Source organism: Thalassophryne amazonica, chromosome 5 (assembly GCF_902500255.1).
Source record: "Thalassophryne amazonica chromosome 5, fThaAma1.1, whole genome shotgun sequence".
Taxonomy (NCBI): domain Eukaryota; kingdom Metazoa; phylum Chordata; class Actinopteri; order Batrachoidiformes; family Batrachoididae; genus Thalassophryne; species Thalassophryne amazonica.
In genome coordinates this window covers 51,702,738-51,724,915 of record NC_047107.1, presented here as the reverse complement: position 1 = coordinate 51,724,915, position 22,178 = coordinate 51,702,738, and the positions used below count along the sequence as shown (strand labels likewise).

Below are 22,178 nucleotides of genomic sequence, written 5' to 3'. Positions count from 1 at the left end.
AAATATCTTTTCCAGAATTTTTGAAAATTGTGGTAACGAGATTGGCCTGTAGTTTGAAAAGACATTTGTCGCCAGATTTGAACAGTGGTATCACTTTAGCTATTTTCATTTTGGAAGGAAATTTCCCAGTCATTAATGACAAATTACAAATGTAAGTTAAAGGTTTAATAATACAATCAGTAATATTCTTTATCAAGAACATATTGAGTTGTAACTGGCAGTTGATTTTTTTTTCTTTTAGTTTATGAACTATGTCAATAATTAAATTTTCATCTGTTTATACATTGAATCCAGAATTGTGTTAATTGTTTTTTGGTATACCACTTTGTGTTTTGACATACCACTTTGTGTTTCTCCAATTTATGTCTAAACATTCAGTCATGGCCCTGACTAGCTAAACACTATCTATACAATAATAGCCAAGTGGCCTCTGTGTGCGTGTACGTGCGTACGTGTGTATGTATGGCTTCGGTCATGCAGAAACCAGGAGTGATGACGTTTGCTGTTCACTATGCTTATGTATTTTGGGTCAAGGATGAACGTTGTGAAAACGGAAAGTTGATAGGACAAATATTTTTGGAGAAATTAGCAATTTTAGCTAAGTAAACAATGGATGTTGTGCTGCAATGCATCATGGGAGTTTGGGGGTTTTCAGTGTTATTGTGGTTCATGTTTGTTTAACAGTGTTGTTAGTGTTATTGATTTATTGTGTTTATGTTGTTCAGTTGGTTTTGTCAGTTTAGCTAGCTAGTTAGTTTAGTTTTGTTGCTGGTACCATAATTCCATATGACACGCACAAACATCTCACACTGCTTGCATGGCACTTAGAAAATGTGTGGCCAGTCGCACCCTTGGCACGACAACAGACTGCAGACAATCACTGTTGTACTGCTGTGAAATTTGTCTAAGTTCCCCATGAGTGTGACTTTGCAAACACACACTAACACGTGAGTGTGTGCGCACCACTGACAGAAGGTGTGGCTTCCGACAGAAGTAGCTGTGGGGATCTGTCGTTCTGGACTGACCAGCTGGACAACACCTACTGTGTTTGGACAGACATGGACCACCTGTCCACTGTGAAGCGTGTGTGTCTGATTGCTGTACTTGAGTGGACATAAATAAAAACATATATCGCTGTGGCGACAAGCTGCAGCAAGCGAACGTGCGCACAGAGTGGACATTGGCAGCCTGCCAGGTTCAAATGGACCGTCAGATCAGAACACACAGCATGCGATCTGACTGTCACATCACCCATGTGAGCTCTGTTCCACATGACGTGGTGTCTGTGCTGCGGCATGCCGTCCACAAGACCCGCGTGTCGCGACTGGGTGCACCAGACCAGTCGATGTGGACACAATCAGAGCCTGCTGCTTGTCAGTCATGTCATTTCATGACTGTATGTCAGTGACCTTGATTGATAAATGCGGTGTTTTTATATGGTGTGTGATTTAAAAAAAAAAAAAATACAGTGGTCCCTCGTTTATCGCGGGTTACGTTCTAAAAATAACCCGCGAAGTAGTCAGTGCTATTTTTTTCAATTATTATAGATGTTTTAAGGCTGTAAAACCCCTCACTACACACTTTATACACTTTTCTCAAACAGGCATTAACATTTTATCACTTTTCTCTCCTGTGTAAACACTCTCTTTTTTCTTCTGGGCGAGAAGATTATAAACAGACACACGCAGAACTTTTCCTTCACTCACTGCCTCTGGAGGTACGGATGCGGGACCCGCAAAGAATGCAAGTCCTCTCTCGGTGGCCACGGAGCTCTGCGGCTGCGGTCAACATCCGCATCAAAACAGCGAGCGTAGTCTCTGGACCTGTTGCCAGATTTGGCGCAGCTCTGCACAGCAGACAGGAGGGCGGTGTGATTGGCCCGCTGCTGCGTTTACTGAGCCTGCAGAAAGCGCATCGGAGGCAGTGAGAGCAATCGCGGTGATGCTGACCAGCCCGCCTGATAAGGACGCAGAACACAATGCACTGTTAAAAAAAGGCATACAAAATTGCACAAAAAAAAAAATCCGTGAAACTGTGAGGCCACGAAAGGTGAACCGCATTATAGCGAGGGACCACTGTGTGTGTGTGTGTGTGTGTGTGTGTGTGTGTGTGTGTGTATGTATGTATATATATATATATATAATATATATATATATATATATATATATATATGTGTGTGTGTGTGTAATACTCCCATGTCCTTCCTGATATGAGGCTGATTCCCGCAGCTTTCAAAGGACAGCTCTGTAGCCCAGTGGTAAAGTTTCTGACTGGCAATCAGAGCTTTTGGAAGGCGTGGGTTCAAGTCCCGTGGGATGTTTTTTTTTTTTTTTTTTTTTTTCTCTCTCTCCCACATAAGCGGCGCGATGTGGTCCCACAGGTACCGGCTGGTTTTGATTTTTTTTTATTTTGATTTTTTTTATTATTTATTCCACATAAGCGGTGCAATGTGGTACACCTCACACTGTTCTTGCTCGAAAGACACCGTCACGTGCACAAACGCTTGCACTGGGATCGTGCACTCTTGCCCGTCAGCGCAATGTTTCGTGATGCGGTAATTTGAATGGTTTTGCTCTGTTTCGCCGACCACAGAAAACATGAAATATGTTTGTTTCATACAGTTTACCATAAATAGAAGTCAAAGAAAATGTCAGGATCATTATGGGTCCACCACCACCACACATTTTATATCATCCAAACATTTCTGATTTGAAGTTATAAAAAACAAAACAAAAAGAACAATTACAAAAAATATAGTTGAACTGTATATAGAAAAACATCCCACTTGAGGTGCATTCATCATCTTTGAGTTTTTTCATAAGCTGAATATCCCTGGAAAACATTGATAGTAAATCAGATGTGACTGGGGTCAGCATGAACCGGTTTGATTCATTTAATTCATGTATGTCATATTACAGCCCACTCTGCCCTCCAAACTTTTCAGTTAGCTTCTCCTGTGCTTCTCTTCCCAAATGACTGTCAGTGACTTGAACCATATTTGTTATGGAAGTTGGTTATATTTACAACAAAAAAAAAACTTTAACAGAATGTTCTTCCCCAGGTTTGAGAATTCACTCCTCCTGTCACGTATATGTATCACATTAGCAAATTGTGACTCAGCTCTGTTGGGAAACCATCTGGACCTGGGGCTTTATTAGACTGCACTGCTTTGACTGCAGCTTTTAATTCATCAAGGGAGGGTGGGGTACCCAACTCCTCAGCACAACTGTAGGTAATTGTTGGATTTTCCAAAGTAGCTAGAAGTTGGTCCATTTTGGTGGTCTCCTTTGAGAAATCTGACTTATACAAATTGGAATAAAGCGATTTAAAAGTACTATAAATTTTATTGGGCTCTGTGGCAATAATCATTGAGTCACTTTTAATTTGAGGTATGAGGCGAAATGCTGGCCTACGTTTTATCTGATGTGCCAACAATTGACTGGCTTTGTCCCCGTCTTCATAGTATATACCCTGAGCTTGTAATAATTGTTCAGCACTTTTTGTGGACAAGAGATCATAATCCACGTGAAGGTTAAAACGTTTTTTAAATACTATTTGAGAGGGTTCGGAACCATATTCTTGATCGAGGTGACTAAAGGCTGAGACAGTTCTTCAAGTCTGGAATTGAACGTTTTACGCACATGTGAGGAATATGAAATAATCTGACCCCTGAGGAATGCTTTCATAGGTTCCCAAAGTAGAGAGTGTGATATAGAATCATTTTATTGAATCGATTAAAATCATCTATGGATTTCAAGATTAATTCACTTTTTTCTGTCTCCTACTAATAATAAATGTCCAAGGTGGGGGAGACGTTTTATATGTGGATAGCTCAATATCCAAAGAGAGTGGTGCATGATCAGATATAAAAATACTTGAATCAGTTGAAATGTGAGTTGAGACTATGATCTATGAAAAAAATAATCAATCCTTGAATGTGATTGGTGCACTGGAGAGAGAAAGGAAAACTTTTTAACGAAAGGATTGCAAAGTCTCCAAGGATCCACCAAGCCATTGTTGGCCATAGAGTCAGCAAAAGATTTAGACATAGCTGATAAAGAGGAAGATCTGGGATTAGAATGATCTAACATTGGGTCAAAAACAGTTCACCTCACCTCCAGATATTAACAAATGAGTATTTAAATTGGGTATGTTACTGTAGGAATGCTTCATGACGCACACCCAAATGTCCTCAGACCGCTTAATGTTACAAACTGGATTTGACCTGACTGCTTTGCATTCAGTCATGACGCACACCCAAATGTCATCAGATCACTCAGTGTTACAGACTGGATTTAACTGAGCTGCTTTGCGTGCAGTCTAACTGATAAAAACAAGTGCTTCATATTGTGACAAATCAGGGTGCCTGATGGAATGTTCTATTGTTGCTTCTCATGCTGACACAAGCAAGTTTGTCACAAAGTTTTGATATGATACATGCTGCTTGAATAAACAACGTGATCACGTCACCTACTTACCACGCAGATGCACCACTATTTGAGCCAATCACATAATTCCACTAATACACACGGCAGGGCAGGGCCACCCACCAGGTCGATTGCAGGAATAAGAACAGCTCAGCCCTAATGTCTGGGCTTTCTGTTGCAACGGTGCATGTAACGTTTGCTTCTGGAAGAACCCAGAACTGTCTTAATGACTCTGTTCTCAATGCAGGCAGCTCTTAGTACAACATCTTTTGAAGTCCCTCTCCTCTCATTTATTGAGTTTGTTCACCACATAAAATTACCAGGAGGGATTCAGGTAGGCAGAAAACACCATTTCTAAATAATCTATTGGCAAATGCAGGATCATCAGAATTAGGCGCATAAACATTTACTAATAGCACCTTTTGCATCAAAGTACCTGTAACCACTAGAGCCCGACCGATACGGATTTTTTTTTTTTAGGCCGATGCCGATAACAATATTTGGATGAAAAAAATGCAGATAATCGATAAATCAGCCGATTTTTTTTTTTTTTTTTTTTTTTTTTTTTTTTTTTTTTTTAAATGAGTAAAATGTTCTTTTTTGGACCCTTAACAAAAAGGGTATGAGCTAAAAGTTGAAACTTTGTCCTCATATTGATTAACTTTATAACAGCGAAGAATTTTCAAGTTCAAAAAATGCAAAAATCAATTGAAGCAGTTAGGGAGCTATTCAAACGGGCCAGCTAATAAGATATCACTCCTGAAAACGATCTTTGCCATATCATGTGAGATAAATCTGCCCTACGGTTGGATTTTGGAAAACCATGTGACAGAGAACCAATTCCGATTGGACAATCACATTGTGCACGTCATCACACATCTTCTATGAGGAGTACCAAGATGGCCGATGGTGGATCGAAAGTCTACTGAGTTAACTTTTCAGAAAAAAAGAGTAAGTTTCTATCACATATCATTAAAAAGTTATTTACAATTTAGTAAAGCTTGGTCCCAGCTGTCGTATACGACGGCATTGGCCCCAGAGGGTTAATGGCGAACGGCAGTAATTCCCAGAACCCTTCCGGACGACCAGCGAATCTGAATGTTGCAACCTCTTAGCAGTAAACAAAAGTTTTTCATGCTAGAAATAAGGTCTACACAAAGTGGGCTTAATAAAAAGCGTGACCGATGCAATGAAGCACATTTGACACATTACTACATAAACTGAGTTAATCAAACTGAGTTGAACTGAAACGGGAGAAATATGGGGTGAATGTAATCGCAAAGTTATTACAAACAACATCCTTATAAACTTACTTGTATGTTTTTGTCAGCCAATCAGTGCAGTGTGACGGCGAACTACGGGGTAATAAACACATTTAAGCAGCTCTCAGTTGAATGGAGTCAGAGCTCCATCTACTGGACAAACAGTGCAAGGACATTTTACATTGCCGACACAAACATTATTTCAGTATCTGTTCTGTTTATGAGAAATTATCTGTGTTCTATCGTATAGTTTACAGTGTTTGTCCGATTGCCATATATCTTACGTCTCTTGCCATGTTTGACCACTTTGTGAAGAATATCACAGGCATCCACTTCTTTCATGTACCAGTAGATGAGGTGGCTAAATGTGAAAATGAAGATTCAACCTTGCTAAGACCATCAAAGGAACATTACAGTTCCATTGTTTTGTCCCAGTTTCATTGTCAAAGATGCAGGTCTATAAACTCAGTAAACAAGTGAACCCTCCAGATTTGGTGTCAGTTCGGAGAACCCTTGTGTAGTGAACATAAAGGCAGTGCTGATATGCCTCCATTCATTAGACTTCAGAACTTTGTGTGCTGCAGCTACAATAATGCCACATGGATTGGTTTGGTGGAGGAGGTCTCAGAAGAGTTTGAAACCAGGAACCAGTTGAAACCTTCCACTGGCCATCCAGAAATTATCGTTGTTGGATTCCTGAATCTCATGTACATTGTGTGATAAGCGCTCCAATCTTGAAATCTTCTTCAACCAGAAACTACAGTATTTCTTATGATGACCTGGCCAGCATTTCTAGCCACTGTTTGAACTGGCGTGTTGACAGATAGTAAATATCAGACCCAGTGATCACTGAGACAGTTGTGAAATTTTCATTGACTTTTGTTAAATTATGATTGACAGTATATCTCGGAATATATCAACCTGAGGCACTGTGTATATAAATGTATGGAAGTATACAAAACAGACACTGAATTTATGAAGGATTGTGTATGTCAACGTCCACATGGTTTTGCATGAAAATGAAAAAGAAAACCCCTCATATTTTTTTAATGTGTTGTAGTTGACACATAGGCTACATTTTTCATAATTGTGTCAAAAAGAGTGAGCGTGTCCCACTGTCAATTTCAAGGTCAAAATACAGGTCAAAAGGCCAACCAAGTCAAAAATTCCTTTTGGTCTCCCCTTTATGGAAATACCTTGATTTTTCAATATTGGACCAGTGGTTGCTGAGTTACAGCATCTGAAATTTGGCGACCATGCCCTTTTTGTACAACCCCAAGTCCAATGAAGTTGGGACGTTGTGTTCTTCAACCTAAATTCAATTGAATACACCACAAAGACAAGATATTTAATGTTCAAGCTGGTAAACTTTGTTTTTGTGCAAGTATTTGCTCATTTTGAAATGGATGCCTGCAGCACGTTTCAACGAGGCTGGGACAGTGGTATGTTTACCACTGTGTTATATCACCTTTCCTTCTAACAACACTCAATAAGCGTTTGGGAACTGAGGACACTAATTATGAGTGTCATGATTGGGTATAAACATAGCATCCACAAAAGGCTCAGCCGTTCAAAAGCAAGGATGGGGCGAGGATCATGACTTTGAGAACAGCTGTGTGGAAAAAAAATAGTCCAACAGTTTAACAGGGGTCGAAATACATTTTTTTTAACCTACTTGCACTGGTGCTAGTAACAAAAAATTACTTGCACCAAAAAAAGTTACTTGCACAACCAAAAATCAGTCTTGTATCAACCTTAAAACTCCTCCTCTGATGTGTCAGACTCTTCCTCTCTGGGGATAGTTTGAGGGGAGAGCAACAGCAGGGGCGCGCGTGAACGAATTGTCCGTGAAGATTATTGTATTTATTAACTACACAGATGTATAATAAAACATGGTGACTGGTTTATAACACAATGATAACAGAGTTTGAGGGGAGAGTGAGCGGGGAACCGCAGCGGCAACCAGTTTTTTTTGTTTTGTTTTGTTGTTTTTTTTCTTTTCTTTGTTTACATGTGCGCGTGCGAACTGACAGGAGCTCCTCAAACTGGAACTCCTGCAGCTCCAGTTATTTTCTGCAGCTCCTGCAGCAAATAATGAAACTACCCAAATTGGGAACATCTCATGAGGATGTTGTGAACCCAGGGCGGTGCCGCTGGCGACGTTTGTTAGCTTTCCACAACAAATAGAGCACAGCAACTCACTCTGTGTGTGAGAGTCATAAAAGGCAGGGAAGACGAAGACAACACAATGGAAATTGTTTTTTCCTTGTTTATTCCTTTATTGGTTCATTGGTTTAAAATTGTTTTTTTCCTTGTTTATTCCTTTATTGGTTCATTGGTTCATTCTACTGGTGCTTATAGTTGATAAAACTTGAATAAAGTTACTTGCACCAGTGCTAGTGCAGTATAAAATTACGTGCACTGCTCAAATAATACATGCACAAACTAGCACATGCACGTACTAATTCAACCCCTGGTTTAAGAACAATGTTTCTCAACATTCAATTGCAAGGAATTTAGGGATTCCATCTTCTACAGTCCATAATATAATTAGAAGATTCAGAGAATCTGGAGAACTTTCTGCACGTAAGCGGCAAGGCTGAAAACCAACATTGAATGCCCGTGACCTTTGATCCCTCAGGCAGCACTACATTAATTAACACCTTAAGCCCTAGAGCCTGTTTCACCAAAATCACATACCTATACATTATGATTTATTTCTCAGCTTGTACAAGGTCAAAAATGCAAAAGTTTGGATCAGCTAAAAGACAGGTCTTAGGGGATGTTGTGGTGTATGTTGGTGTCAGTCTATGTTGGTGTCAGCATTGGTAAGTTATGAGTGTTCAAATGTTCCAAAATGTGGCAAGTCCCCAAATTTGGGGACTTTAGGGTTTAAGAGGTTAAAAACCGACATCATTGTGTAAAGGATCTTACCGCGTGGGCTCAGAAACACTTCAGAAAACCATTGTCATTTAACACAGTTCATCGCTACATCTATAAGTGCAAGTTAAAACTCTACCATGCAAAGCGAAAGCCATACATCAACAACAATCCAGAAATGCCACCACCTTCTCTGGGCCCGAGCTCATTTGAAATGGACAGACGCAAAGTGGTAAAGTGTGCTGTGGTCTGATGAGTCCACATTTCAGATTGTTTTTGGAAATCATGGACATTGTGTCCTCCAGACAAAAGAGGAAAAACACCATCCAGATTGTTACCAGCGCAAAGTTCAAAAGCCAGCATCTGTGATGGTATGGGGGTGTGTTAGTGCTCATGGCATGGGCAACTTACACATCTGTGATGGCACCATAATGCTGAAAGGTACATCCAGGTTTTGGAGAAACACATGCTGCCATCCAAGCAACGTCTTTTTCAGGGACGTCCCTGTTTATTTCAGCAAGACGATGCCAAGCCACATTCTGCACGTGTTACAAAAGCGTGGCTCAGTAGTAAAAGAATGCAGGTACTAGACTGGTCTGCCTACAGTCCAGACCTGTCGCCCATTGAAAATGCGTGGCTCATTATGATGCGCAAAATAAAACAGCAGAGACCCTGGACTGTTGAACAACTGAAGTCATACATCAAACAAGAATGGGAAAGAATTCCACCTACAAAGCTTCAGCAATTAGTGTCCTCTGTTCCCCAACGCTTATTGAGTGTTGTTAGAAGGAAAGTTGATGTAACACAATGGCAAACATACCACTGTCCCAGCTTTTTTGAAACATGTTGCAGGCATCCATTTCAAAATTATCAAATATTTGCACAAAAACAATAAAGTTTATCAGTTTGAACATTAACTATCTTGTCTTTGTGGTGTATTCAATTGAATATAAGTTGAAGAGGATTTGCAAATCATTGTATTCTGTTTTTATTTACATTTTACACAACGTTCAACCTTCACTGGAAGTGGGGTTGTAAAACTTGGTTGAAAGCTGTGACTGCTGAGAAGACAAAAGTACCATAAATATCTGCTGCATGATCACATGCCAGCATCTATAATCTCCTTACAACGGCACACACTAACAAAGCCACAATTAAGTCTTTCCTGATGGCTGCAGAATTACATCACAAAAATTGGAAGAATGAATACAAATGGAGTTATTTCAATGCCAAAAATCAGCGCTCGGTTACACTGAGAGAGGTGAGCCGATTAACACGAGTTTATCAGTTTGAATGTTAAATATCTTGTCTTTTTGGTGTATTCAATTGAATATAGGTTGAAGAGGATTTGCAAATCATTGTATTCTGTTTTTATTTACATTTTACACATAATTTTACAAATATTTACTGACCAATGGACTACAAACACAGCAAGCTTGCTTTTTGTAGCCACAAAAAAGAAAATGGGAGGCCGACAGTTAACTCTAGATGGAAGCTAGACACTAGAAAACAGGCCATAGAGATTAATCCATTCTATTTGGTCAAGTAATTTTCTTCCCTAATTTTTATTTTAAGGTGTGACGATGGTGCATCAGGTCTGCTTCATGAGTAGACCCTCTCTTCTCTGTCATTTATATCAAGCTTTCTAATCCTGTGTGAATCAGCCATAAGTATGAGATATCCTGTGGTAAAATTGCGTTACCGCATCTCCCAGTATAAAATTAAAATTATTCACATGGGTTTTAGGACATTGCACACTTAATTTGTGGTCTCTTTTCAGGACGACCCATGAGTTCTTATTTGGAGCGTTGGCGGAGCTTGTGGACAATTCCAGGTACTTCACTATTGTTTTTGAACTGTTGAATTTTACAGGCCTGAATATTTGTGACAGGTCAAACACAATACTTGGAGATGCTTCAATTTATGTCCAGCATTCTTGAATCTGCTGTTTTGCCACACTGAAAGAAAAGGGGTTTAAAAAAAACCCTGGCTTTTATTTGTTTACTGTACTGAATCTTCATGGTATGTTAGATGTGGTAACCATGATTTTCTGAGTTCGCGCCTATGCTTTATTAATTGAAGGGATTATTTGATGGTGGAAAATGGCTAAAAAATGAAACATTATTGAGAAATTATTCATCAGGAAAGCTTAATATTGGCCTGTTTCTGTTTAAAAATGATTTCAGTTGGGGGGTGTGTGTGTGTATTTTTTTTTATAGAGATGCCAGTGCCACAAGAATTGACATCTGTACAGGTATACCTCCAAATAACTTATTCAGTGAAGTATATTAGTTGTTCCTGACATTTGTCTTTTTCTTTCCTGTTGACAGAAAAAAGGCCAGAACTACGTGGTGGCTTCATGCTCCGTTTTCTTGATGATGGTATAGGAATGGACCCAAGTAAGTGCTAGTTTATTCTTATTAGGGAGGTAGCTTCAAGCTAGGTTTTAGTTCATAGTTTATACAGTACATCCAGAAAGTTTTCCACATTTTATGTTATAGCCTTATTCCAAAATGGATGAAATTCATTTTTTCCCCTCAAAATTAAGTTTTGAGATTTTTGCAAATTTATAAAAAAAAAAAAAAACTCTAAGAAATCACATGTAGAGTTGTATGCAAAAGTTTGGGCACCCCTGACAATTTTCATGATTTTCCTTTATAAATCATTGTTTGTCTGGATCAGACATTTCAGTTAAGTATATCATATAGCAGACAAACACACTGATATTTGAGAAGTGAAATGAAGTTCATAGGATTTACAAAAATTGTGCAATAATTAAACAAAATTAGGCATGTGCATAAATTTGGGGACTCTTGTCATTTTATTAATTTGATGGTTTAGGGGAAGGATAGAGATAGAGGAGAAGGATAGAGATTTCAGCTGTCAGTTTCCACTGCGAGGAACACAGTGAGGAAATGCAAGACCACAGGCACTACTAGTTAAAGCCTGAAGTGGCAGGCCAAGAAATATCTCAGATAAGCTGAAGCGAAGGATGGTGAGAACAGTCATAGTCAACCCACAGACCTGCTCCGAAGACCTACAACATGATCTTGCTGCAGATAGTGTCTCTGTGCTTCGTTCAACTATACAGCACACTTTGCACAAAGAGATGCTGTATGATGCTGTAATGCAGAAGAAGCCTTTACTGTGTACACGCCGCAAACAGAGTTGCTTGAGGTATGCTAAAGCACATTTGGACAAGCCAGCTTCATTTTGGAATAAGGTGCTGTGGACTGATGAAACTAAAATTGAGTTACTTGGACATAAGAAGGGGCGGGATGCATGGCTGAAAAGAACACAGCATTCCAAGAAAAACCACTTGCTACCTACAGTAAAATTTGGAGGTGGTTCCATCATGCTGTGTGGCCAGTGCAGGTACTGGGAATCTTGTTAAAGTTGAGGGTCATATGGATTCCAGTCAGTATCAGCAGATTCTTGAGAACAATATTCATGAATCAGTGAAAGTTGAAGTTGCGCTGGGGCTGGATCTTTCAACAAGACAACAGCCCTAAATACTGCTCAAAATCTACTAAGGCATTCATGCAGAGGAACAAGTACAAAGTCCTGGAATGACCATCTCAGTCCCCAGACCTAAATATTATTGAAAATTTTGGTGTGATTTTAAGCGGGCTGTCCATTCTCACTCACTCTCTGTTTTGTAAAGAAGAATGGTCCAAAATACCTTCATCCAGAATCCAGACTGTCATTGGAAGCTATAGGAAGCGTAGAGGCCGTTATTTCTGCAAAAGAAGGATCTACTAAATATTGATGTATTTTTTCTGTTGGAGTGCCCAAATTTATGCACCTGCCTAATTTTGTTTAGAGAATTATTGCATACTTTCTGTAAATCCTATAACTTCATTTCACTTCTCAAATATCTCTGTGTCTGCTATATGATATATTTAACTGAAATTGCTGATCCAATCAACCAATGATTTATAAAGTAAAATGGAAATCATCAGGGGTGCCAAAACTTTTACATACAACTGTACATAAGTATTCAAGGATTGTCTTGAGGCACATGTCTAGGGAAGGGTACGGAAACATTTCTTCTGCTTTGAAGATCCCAATGAGCACAGTGGCATCCATCATCCATAAATGAAAGAACCTTGTATCCATCAGGATTCTTCCTAGAGTTGGCCGCCTGTCTAAACTGAGTGATTGGGGGCGAAGGGCCTTAGTCAGGGAGGTATTCAAATATATCACTGACTCCAAATATGAGTCAATTAAGTAACTTTATTTATTTTATTTTTTGTGTTTTCTTGTTGCATTTTGGAAATGTGCTCTGTCCTGAAAATGGTACATGTACTTGGGGCAGGTGTGCTATCTGGGCTTCAGGAGATGAAACTTCAGCCACTGACCCAACAATAAATAAAAGTACTTAATTCCGTCACCAAAACATCTAGTTGAGGTTTGAATCTCAGCTCGGATTTGATGTTTTGGTGGAAGAATTAAATACATTAATTTATTGTTGGGTCAGTGGCTGAAGTTTCATCTCTTGAACACCAGATGGTACACCTGCTCCGAATACAGGAACCATTTTCCTCATTTCCAAAATGCAACGAGAAACCACAAAAAAAAGTAAAAGTACTTAATTTACTCATATTTGAAGTCAGTCTTGGTAAATTGTCATTCCCTGTGTTATTTAATCTGACGCTTTATCAATGGTTGATTCAGGTCGCGACAGCACATCCACCTCCACCCAGATCGTCCGGTGAAATAAACAGCGGCTTTGCAAACATTGCACGTTGCTGTCTTGGCTTTGCTTTGTTCAGTGGACATGTTAGTGACAAGCCTATTCAGTGCTTGCCTGTTAGCTAGCTACTAACTGCAGAAGAGACTGCTCGAACAGGGGCGTCTCACATTACAACACTCCTCCTCTCAATGAGAGACACTACTCAGTTCAGAACAATACCTTCCCCACTGCTCCCCTCCATCTGCAGCAACACAGCACTTGTGTTTCAGAGATGTTTCACAAACATTTCCTGGAACAGAAAACTCTTCAGGTTGTATCGGATATTTTAGATCCATGAATTATGTTGGTATTGGAGGCCAATACAGATATTGGATCAGGTTGGCCCATGACATCATCAGCAAGCATTATCGCGATTGCCGGTCGAGTCCAAATCTCTACCGTAGGCCAAATTTATATCATTTATACCGTCTACCGTATATACTACACACCCCTAAGTGTGGAAGGTATATAGGGGTCATCCCATCTCTGTTCATGAGAATTGTCAGGACAACTTCTCCCAAACTGTTTTATGAATTTCTATGAAACTTCATAGAATGGTAGCACTTCATATGAAGGTGTGTGTGTGTGTGTGTGTGTGTGTGAAGGAAAATAGTTCTCATCCAATGTTTTCAATTTGGTACTTTAACGTTTCCCATAATCCCCCTTGCGGCCCCCCTGCACTTCCCAGAATGAACCACGGCGCCAGCAGAGTTCCACTGTCTCACAGCGCATGTAAACAATGGCAAAGCGAGGACGTGGATGGCATTGATCCAGCGAGTTCACGGGCGATTACGATGATGACACATTCTCCCAAGTTGAGAGGGTTATCTAGAGCAGTGTTTTTCAACCTTTTTTGAGCCGCGGCACCCTTTTTATATTTACAAAATCCTGCGGCACACCACCAACTAAAATAATATTATAATGCTATTACCTGTGGTTTTGCGCAAAACCCAATTATCGCAATAGAAAATCGATACAGAAAACATCGCATTTCGAAAATCCTCAAGCATTTTGCGCTCTGATCTCAAGTAGGGCTGTCACGATTAGGAATTTCTGGAGACGATTAATTGTCAGACAAATAATTGCGATTGACGAACATATTGTCTATTTTTTTTTTTTCTTTTTTCCCCTTCTTTATATTCTACTATTGTAGTATAATTGCACAACTCTGGAAGAACGTTTGGCTTCTGTGAGTGAAACTGGGAATGGTGCAACATTTTTATTTTTATCTTATCTATTTTATCTATTTTACATACAGTCCCAACTTTTTCTGATTTGTGGTTGTTTCTGTTGCATTTCTGGAATTGTTTCTCCTCATCAGTCACGTTTTGTGCTTAAACACTACATTAAGCTTAAGATTGAACAAATAAATACCTTTGGAAAATAACAGCTGTTAAAGTTCAGCGTTCTCACTTGTTTTTTGTGATCTCTGCGTCTGAACATTTTTTTTTTTTGTGGCTCTCAGTTCATTCATATATTCTCATTTTTTTAAAATATGTTTTTAAATATATTTGACCGTTTATTTCATCTCATGATCTCATAAATTCAGCATACGACGCGCACATGGTGTGAACAGGACGGTAACGGCAGAATCGCACCTTTAGAGAAAGTTCAGAGAGAAGTAAAGGCAGCTTCATGTTTCCGTTCACTTGGGTTAAAATTCTCTCTGCTCTGCGCTTGCTGCGCACTGAACATGTCGCGCCTGCATTCAGGAATCTCCCTCACTCACCCCCTCCCTCACCCACCCCCTCCCTCGCAGTCTGCAGCCTGTTAACTCCGCGCGCGCGCACACAGGCACAGACACACACACCAACAGCTCCGCATTTTAGACGGCTTTTGAAGAAGACGGTACTGTTTTAATGGGCCGTCAGCCTCCTTGTTATTGTCCCGCCTTAAGACGAGCAAGGCTGCAGCACAATGACGTCAGATTCTGAGTCGTTTTATGCTTTGTGGATAAAATAAATAATTCACGGTAATCGCGAATATGAAAAATAATCGCGAATATGAAAAATACCCACGGTACCCCTGACGATCGATCACGGCACCCTAGGGTGCCGCGGCACCCCGGTTGAGAATCACTGATCTAGAGGAGGTGTAGCACCTTTGATGGACTTCTGCCGTACCCCAATGTTGTCTTATTGTCCGTACTTCACGAGGTGTGTTTCCACTGTGAGTGCTAAGCTCCTGACACCGGAACTCTCTTGAAACCAACCTCTCACATGAGTCACGGACCGCGAGACGGTGCGAGATTCACAACTGCAAAACAGTGAATGGGAGAAAGTAGGGCTTTTTTTAAATTAAAATTATAGTACTAAATGCATCATTTTTGGCAGTTATATATATGAACAGACTTATTTGGCTCTTCAGTACAGAGTTTGACCAGTTTATTAATTCAGGTTTTTCATCATAAACGATTATCCCAGCTATATAATAAATGCAACCAGCCAGTACAGCAGAGTGGCATGCTATCATTTTCTGAATTGCTCATAGATCTCTAGTTTTTTACATACCGTATATTGACCTTATCCAGATCTTTTTTTCTTGCATGTGGGTTGTGACAATGACCACATGCAAGCACATGTCAAATCAACAGAGGCCTCCTAACTGACCTTCTTGGATTTGCTTCGCACTTCATGTAAATAGTGCAAAACATTTGGCTTGTGTCTTTTTAAGATACGGAGTCTTTTCAAAGGGGGTAGACATACTAATGAGTGCTAATTAAAGTAATTGCAAAGTTCCATAAGTCTTTTATTTGAGAACTATACGTGCCACATGCTTGATGTTTGCAGGGATTGCTCTTCACTATTAGAGGTCTTGAATGTCTTAAATGGTTGGACAAAATTTCACATTTGGCATGTTATAGATTGCTGAACTTTGTATTTAAAATGTTGTCGTGCTTTGTAACCCATTATTTCTTCACACTGAGCCACATAAAGACTGTCAAATTTTTATTTAATACTAATGTTATAACACTGTCATTGCACCTAGGTGCATGTCTGAAAGAAACCAAATATATGATTTTATTATGAGACATTAGTAAGGCCTCCATATCTCAGAAACTAAATATAACAGGAGCCATAACAATTCGCATACTAGTTTTTGGGTACAGTGACATTTATGTGAGTATGAAACAAATTCAATGCTTACACTTCCCTATGAACAGTGGGAGCAGTGATCATTGCTGCACAAAAACAAGTTGCCACAAGGGTTCTGATCCTTTTTGCCCATCTGAAAAATCATGGTGGCACTTTATTGATTCTTTGAAAAGAAATGTTTTCACAAAGCCTCCATGCATTGCAATTGTTTGTACATGTGCCTTAGAAATGTCCTCATGCAAGTCCGTGCATTTGCAGTAGTCTTGAGTGAAAACCATGTTGATGCAGGAATTGGATATGTACCATTTAAAAATTAATAAATTGTAATTAGACAAGCCAAAAATAAGTTGATGCAGAAAATGGGAAATGGACATCAACATCTTGATTGTAAATGTACACTGTAACATGTTTTATGTTGCAAAGCTGCATATTTCTGTTTTTTAGGTGAGGCAACCCATGTGATTCAGTTTGGAAAGTCAAGCAAACGGTCACCAGAGTCGACACATATTGGCCAATATGGAAATGGCCTGAAGTCGTAAGATAGTTGCTGAATTTTTATCTTAATATTTCATAGATGATACAGCTTTAGTGGCAGAAAAATGATCCCATGTTTAAATTTCTTTCTCCAGGGGGTCCATGCGTATTGGCAAAGACTTCATCTTATTCACAAAAAAGGGAGACACGCTGACTTGCCTTTTCCTATCAAGGACATTTCATGAAGAGGAGGGACTTGATGAGGTTAGTCTGTAAAACCTGTTGCCTTTATAATGGTATTTTTCCTTTCTCTTTGTGGTTGTAAGAAATGTCTTCTCTGTAAGATTGCTGTATCCTTCACTCAAGCTGAGATTTTCGGTTATACGCTTCATGATAAGGAAATGTGTGCTGGCTTTTTTTTTTTTTTTTTTGAATAGGACTAGATGTCACCAGTGGTGGGCACAGTTCCGCTAACCGCTAATTATCGAAGATAATGTTTTTATTATCGGATTAGCTTTTCAGATAACTTTGAAAACCATCATTGGACCAATTATCTTCCAATAAGCTTTGGTCCAATAATTTTTAGACCGCTAACATTTTTGCAGATGAAGTTTTTTGTAGTAGATGCGCAGTTCTATCCTTTACAAACAGAGAAGAGCTGGTTCCAGAATAAACTGCTCTATCCTCTGCAGGCAAAGGAGAACTGGTCATAGAAAATAAAAAAAAAAACTAATTTCTTTTGACCCCATACTAATACGCTGGCAATAGCACCCAAGTCATCCAGAGGCATAGAGTTTCAACTTATGGTTAGAATTTTAACCAAACTAATTTTGAACAAGTTATTTAAATTAACGTCACGTCTGACGTTTTATAAAGTGAAAATATCAGATATATGTTTTAAAATAATGCACTAATTTTGAAGGTTTTAGTGTGGACATGGTGTGTGCGCAATGCATTATGGGTAAATGTTCACGACAGGAGAAATGCATTTGAGACGCTCTGATCAGGCTCCACACAGACAACAGCATTAAATTCTTTGTATATTGTGCCTAAAACTCTCGTGAATATATTCTCTGGGTTTATAGACGTTGTTATTGTGTTTGTTTAAAGTAAAAATGCCAGAAGAAGCCAAGATTGCTTTTCCAAAAGCCGAAATTGTGATTCAGGCCCTGTGATATAACCAGCGTCAAAGTGCATAGAACACTGCCATCTACTGGCGACCAGGTATATCACAGTGTTGTCGACCGCAGGATTTTAAAATTATCTGTAGGTTTCCAAAACCTGAGAGACCCCACACGTGGAGATCAAAACAAATTGTAGATCTGATAGGTTTAGTTGTACAGTGTGTGGTGTCAGCCACATGGTAAAAACAACACACAGATTTAGCACACGAATATTCCCAGGTTAAACACCTTGCTTTCTGATTGGCTGCATGTCACATTTAGCTCCTCACGTCCTTCTGAGCAGATAAGAGCGCTCTTAAAAACCACACACGGCAGGAATATCTGATAAGATTATATTTACGATCGGGTCCGATATCGGCCTAATTATCTTGCCATGTGAACCAGACTTGATGTTATGATGCCTCACGGAGCGACTGATTGATCTGTTATAACACCGCACCGAACATGTTTTCACTATTATTTTGTGCGACTGACATCATTATTCAAGCATTCAAAAGGCGATTCCTACCACCACACAATTCCAACACACAAGAACGTTTTTTGACAGTTCTGGTTATTGAAAGAAACCTTGTCTTCCTAACCAGATGGTTGTGATGTCATCACACGTGTGCTTAGGCGCTGTCTAGCGGGATCTTGAAAATTTCTTTCTTTTTTTTTTTATACAAATGAAACAAATGACATTTATTTATATAAAGCACATTTATTTGTAAACACCAACACATCACATTGATTCACTTGTGTTGGTTTTACATAGAATGAATGAATCAACCAATCGGTATGAGTGGAGGCTTAGTTTACCCATAATCCCTTTTGTGTGTTAATGTTCAAATCTTCAGAATGAGTGCATTATTTTAAAATCAACAGATATGTGTTATATATCACTTTGTACATTTTAAGAGTTTACATTAATGTAGTTATTCTATCCGGAATAATTTTATTTTTAAAGCAAAACCATAATTCAAACCTGCTTTCCATTTCAAGATGCCTGCCTCATCACGGCACCACTGTATCCTGTCAGGGTAAATGATGTTCTCCTACAGCAGGGGGCAGAGCGCACAAAGACAGAAGCGCTGGCTCATTGGCTGTTTGGGTTTGTGATCGCCGTTGGTTCTGTCAGAAGCTTTGGCGATGTTTAAACTCAAAATCAGCTTCTTAGTAGCTAAGAGCGTATGGGAGGCAGAATTTAAAGTTATCGGTTAAAGTTATGGGTTATCTGTAGCTTCCAATACGTTTTTAGGCAGTTTATCGGTTTAGCGTTTAAAAAAGATAACTTTTCAGTTACCTGATTACCAGTTATCAAAGCTAACTTTTTGGTTAGTTGTGCCCACCATTGGATGTCACACACATTCTTGATTTTCATCTTTTTACCCCTGCTGGCCGAAGGCCCAAAGGGGTAAAAACAAAGGGGTTATGTCGTGGTGATTTCCATCTGTCTTTGTCGGTCGGTCAGTCAGTCAGTCACAGGATATGTGATTCTGAAATTGACTTCTCTCACATTTTTCGGAAGAATTTCATGAAACCTGCTAGAAATCCTTGTTAAAAATAAGTCCCTTCAGCTGCTCCCTTGTTTTGACTCGGGGTCAACACAGCAGATCCAAGGTGGATCTGCATGTTGATTTGGCACAAGTTTTACACCAGATGCTCTTTCTGATGCAACTCCATGTTACATGGAGAAATGTGGCAGGGGTGGGGTTTGAACCGGGAACCTTCTGCACGCAAACCAAGCACACTATAGCCACTTGGCCACCAAACCCTGCTGGTACAAATTGTTGTTATAGGTTAGTAATATGCGTATTATCACAGTGTTTGAGTTGGGCCCATTTTACAAGCGTTATGGCCCTTGATTAACAAATCTAGGCTGTCAGTTTCATAAGTGGGTGCCTGCATTCTGAAATCAGTCCTCTTACATTTAGGAGGAATTTTGTGAAACTTGGTACAAGTCCTTGTAGGTTGGTAATACGCATATTATCATATGTTTCACTTGGGCCCATGGCCCTTGATTAAGAAATCATGAGTGGGTGCTTGCATTCTGAAATCAACGATCACCGACCTTGAAATATTATCAGAATGTAACAAGCGCTTCTACCAAAGCAGTATTTGCCAGCGGGGGACTCTTGTTAAATGTTTGGTACAAGGCATGTGGAGATTAATCAATAGGAATCGGTATCTAGATACAAACGTGGGTGATGCGAGTGCATTAATTCATTCATTGTGCATCGATTCAATTCGTGTTTTATCGCTTGCTGCCTGCTTGCTTCAGTTTTTTTCTGAGGCACTTGGAATGCACCACGGATGTTTCGGGAGACCGCCGCGGCCGTTGTTTTGAGGGTGTTTATCGAGAAAAGGATGATTTCTCTACTTATTGCAGACTGCAGCGGGTCTGCTGTCTGCTTGAAGCAGCAATTCAACCCGCTGTTGGCTGGTTCTCTGCTTCGCTGGTTTTCAGAAGCGGCAAGTGCAGTGGCATGAGCACCAGCCAGTTTGGCACTACACCAGTGTTTAAACTGAAGTTGTCCATCAGGGAAAGGAAATAATGACAATAATAATAATATCCTCTGTTTTTTGGGACTAAGTACGCAGCTCCAAAGAGCCGCACAGATTTCGGTTGGAATTAATAACTTCAGAGCAAATCGTTGGTTTAAATCAAATGACACCTCTTTCCAAACATTATAATACAAACAATAAACTACAACTGACCAAACCTGGATTTTTTTTTGTTGTTGTTGTTGTTTTTCCCAAAATGAGACGTCCTGCGGTTTTTATGAATTACATCCTGACATGCAGCACAGCCGTCTGAAGACCTCAGCTCAGAGTCTGTGGAGTTAGATTTGTGCCATCAATACTAAAAGGATATGCTTTTGACAAAAAATACGGATTTAGTTTTTTATTTTTGTCCAGAGATCAAGGATCCAGTGACCGATTTCATATTTATTTACTTTAAGACTCAATGTTATTGACATAGAAAACCTGTAAAGCTTACTTTTAGTACACAGAAAATTCACAAGAGGTATTGATATGGGAATCGATGAAGAATCAGTTTGATGAGCAGAATCTATAATGGCATCGATATTGATTAAAATCGTATCATTACCCATCCCTAATCGTATCGTATCGCATTGTGAGGAATTGAATCACTGTCAAATACATATCAAATTGCATCGAATTGAGAACGGGGGGAATCGTATCACATCATATCGTCAGTATGTATCGTATCGCTGGTAGTGTATCAAGGTGCGTATGGAATCGTTGTCAGTGATAAGATTCACATGTCCCAATGAAATTAATATTTATTTTTGTTCATATTTATTTTTGTGATCGGTTGATGTAGCAGCTGGACCATATGACCTGAAATTTATATCATGGTATAATTTAAACAACAAATGGTAAATGTAAAACTACCAAATAAGTAGCTGCTGCTTATTTACAGTGTTGTGATAAAAGGCCTAGTGCAAAAATAACTGCTGTTTGGAGGGTTTTTATGGATCTGTTCTTTGTAACCGCCCCTTCCCCTGAAAACCAGAGGTGTTTCTTTCTTTTGAAGGGCAACAAATGAATCTGCATAAAGGGTTTTAGCTAAATAGTTTACTCATTCCAGAGAGTTTGTCATTTACCAAGGTGGGCTAAAGCAAAGGGAAGGCAGACCACATTTGACCCGTGGGCCCCACATTGGGCGGCCCTATGCACACACTGATTAAGATTGCGTTTCATAATTTGAAGAATCACTTTGATTGCTTAACATAAATACTCCATTTATTTTTATGTGCCATTAAGTTTAATCTGCTTCATTCAGGTGATCGTTCCCCTCCCCTCATGGGATCTGAAGACCAAACAACCACTGACCTCTGACCCAGAGAAGTATGCCATAGAGACCGAGCTCATCTTCAAATACTCTCCTTTTAAAAATGAGCAGCAGTTGATGGAACAGTTCAGCAAAATAGAAAGTAGCAGTGGTAAGCCTGTCACTGTCGCCACATCACAATGTTACTTTTTTCATGATGCCTACCTACAATACCTGTGCTCATGTCTGTATAACTTAGATCAGGGGTGGCCAAGTTCGGTCCTCGAGATCTACCTTCCTGACACTCTTAGTTGTCTCCCTGCAACAACACACCTGAATCCAT

At 39.5% G+C, this 22,178-nt stretch overlaps 1 protein-coding gene across 1 annotated transcript in view; it reads left to right on the top strand.

The window, feature by feature from the left end:
• Positions 1 to 22,178, top strand: part of morc2 (MORC family CW-type zinc finger 2) — a 71,175-nt gene that overhangs the window by 1,870 nt on the left and 47,127 nt on the right. The window contains exons 3-8 of the mRNA XM_034169562.1: positions 10,350 to 10,403; positions 10,789 to 10,823; positions 10,900 to 10,968; positions 16,844 to 16,934; positions 17,029 to 17,137; positions 21,848 to 22,007. Coding sequence (XP_034025453.1) covers positions 10,350 to 10,403; positions 10,789 to 10,823; positions 10,900 to 10,968; positions 16,844 to 16,934; positions 17,029 to 17,137; positions 21,848 to 22,007 — 518 coding nt within the window. The remainder of the gene's footprint in view (positions 1 to 10,349; positions 10,404 to 10,788; positions 10,824 to 10,899; positions 10,969 to 16,843; positions 16,935 to 17,028; positions 17,138 to 21,847; positions 22,008 to 22,178) is intronic.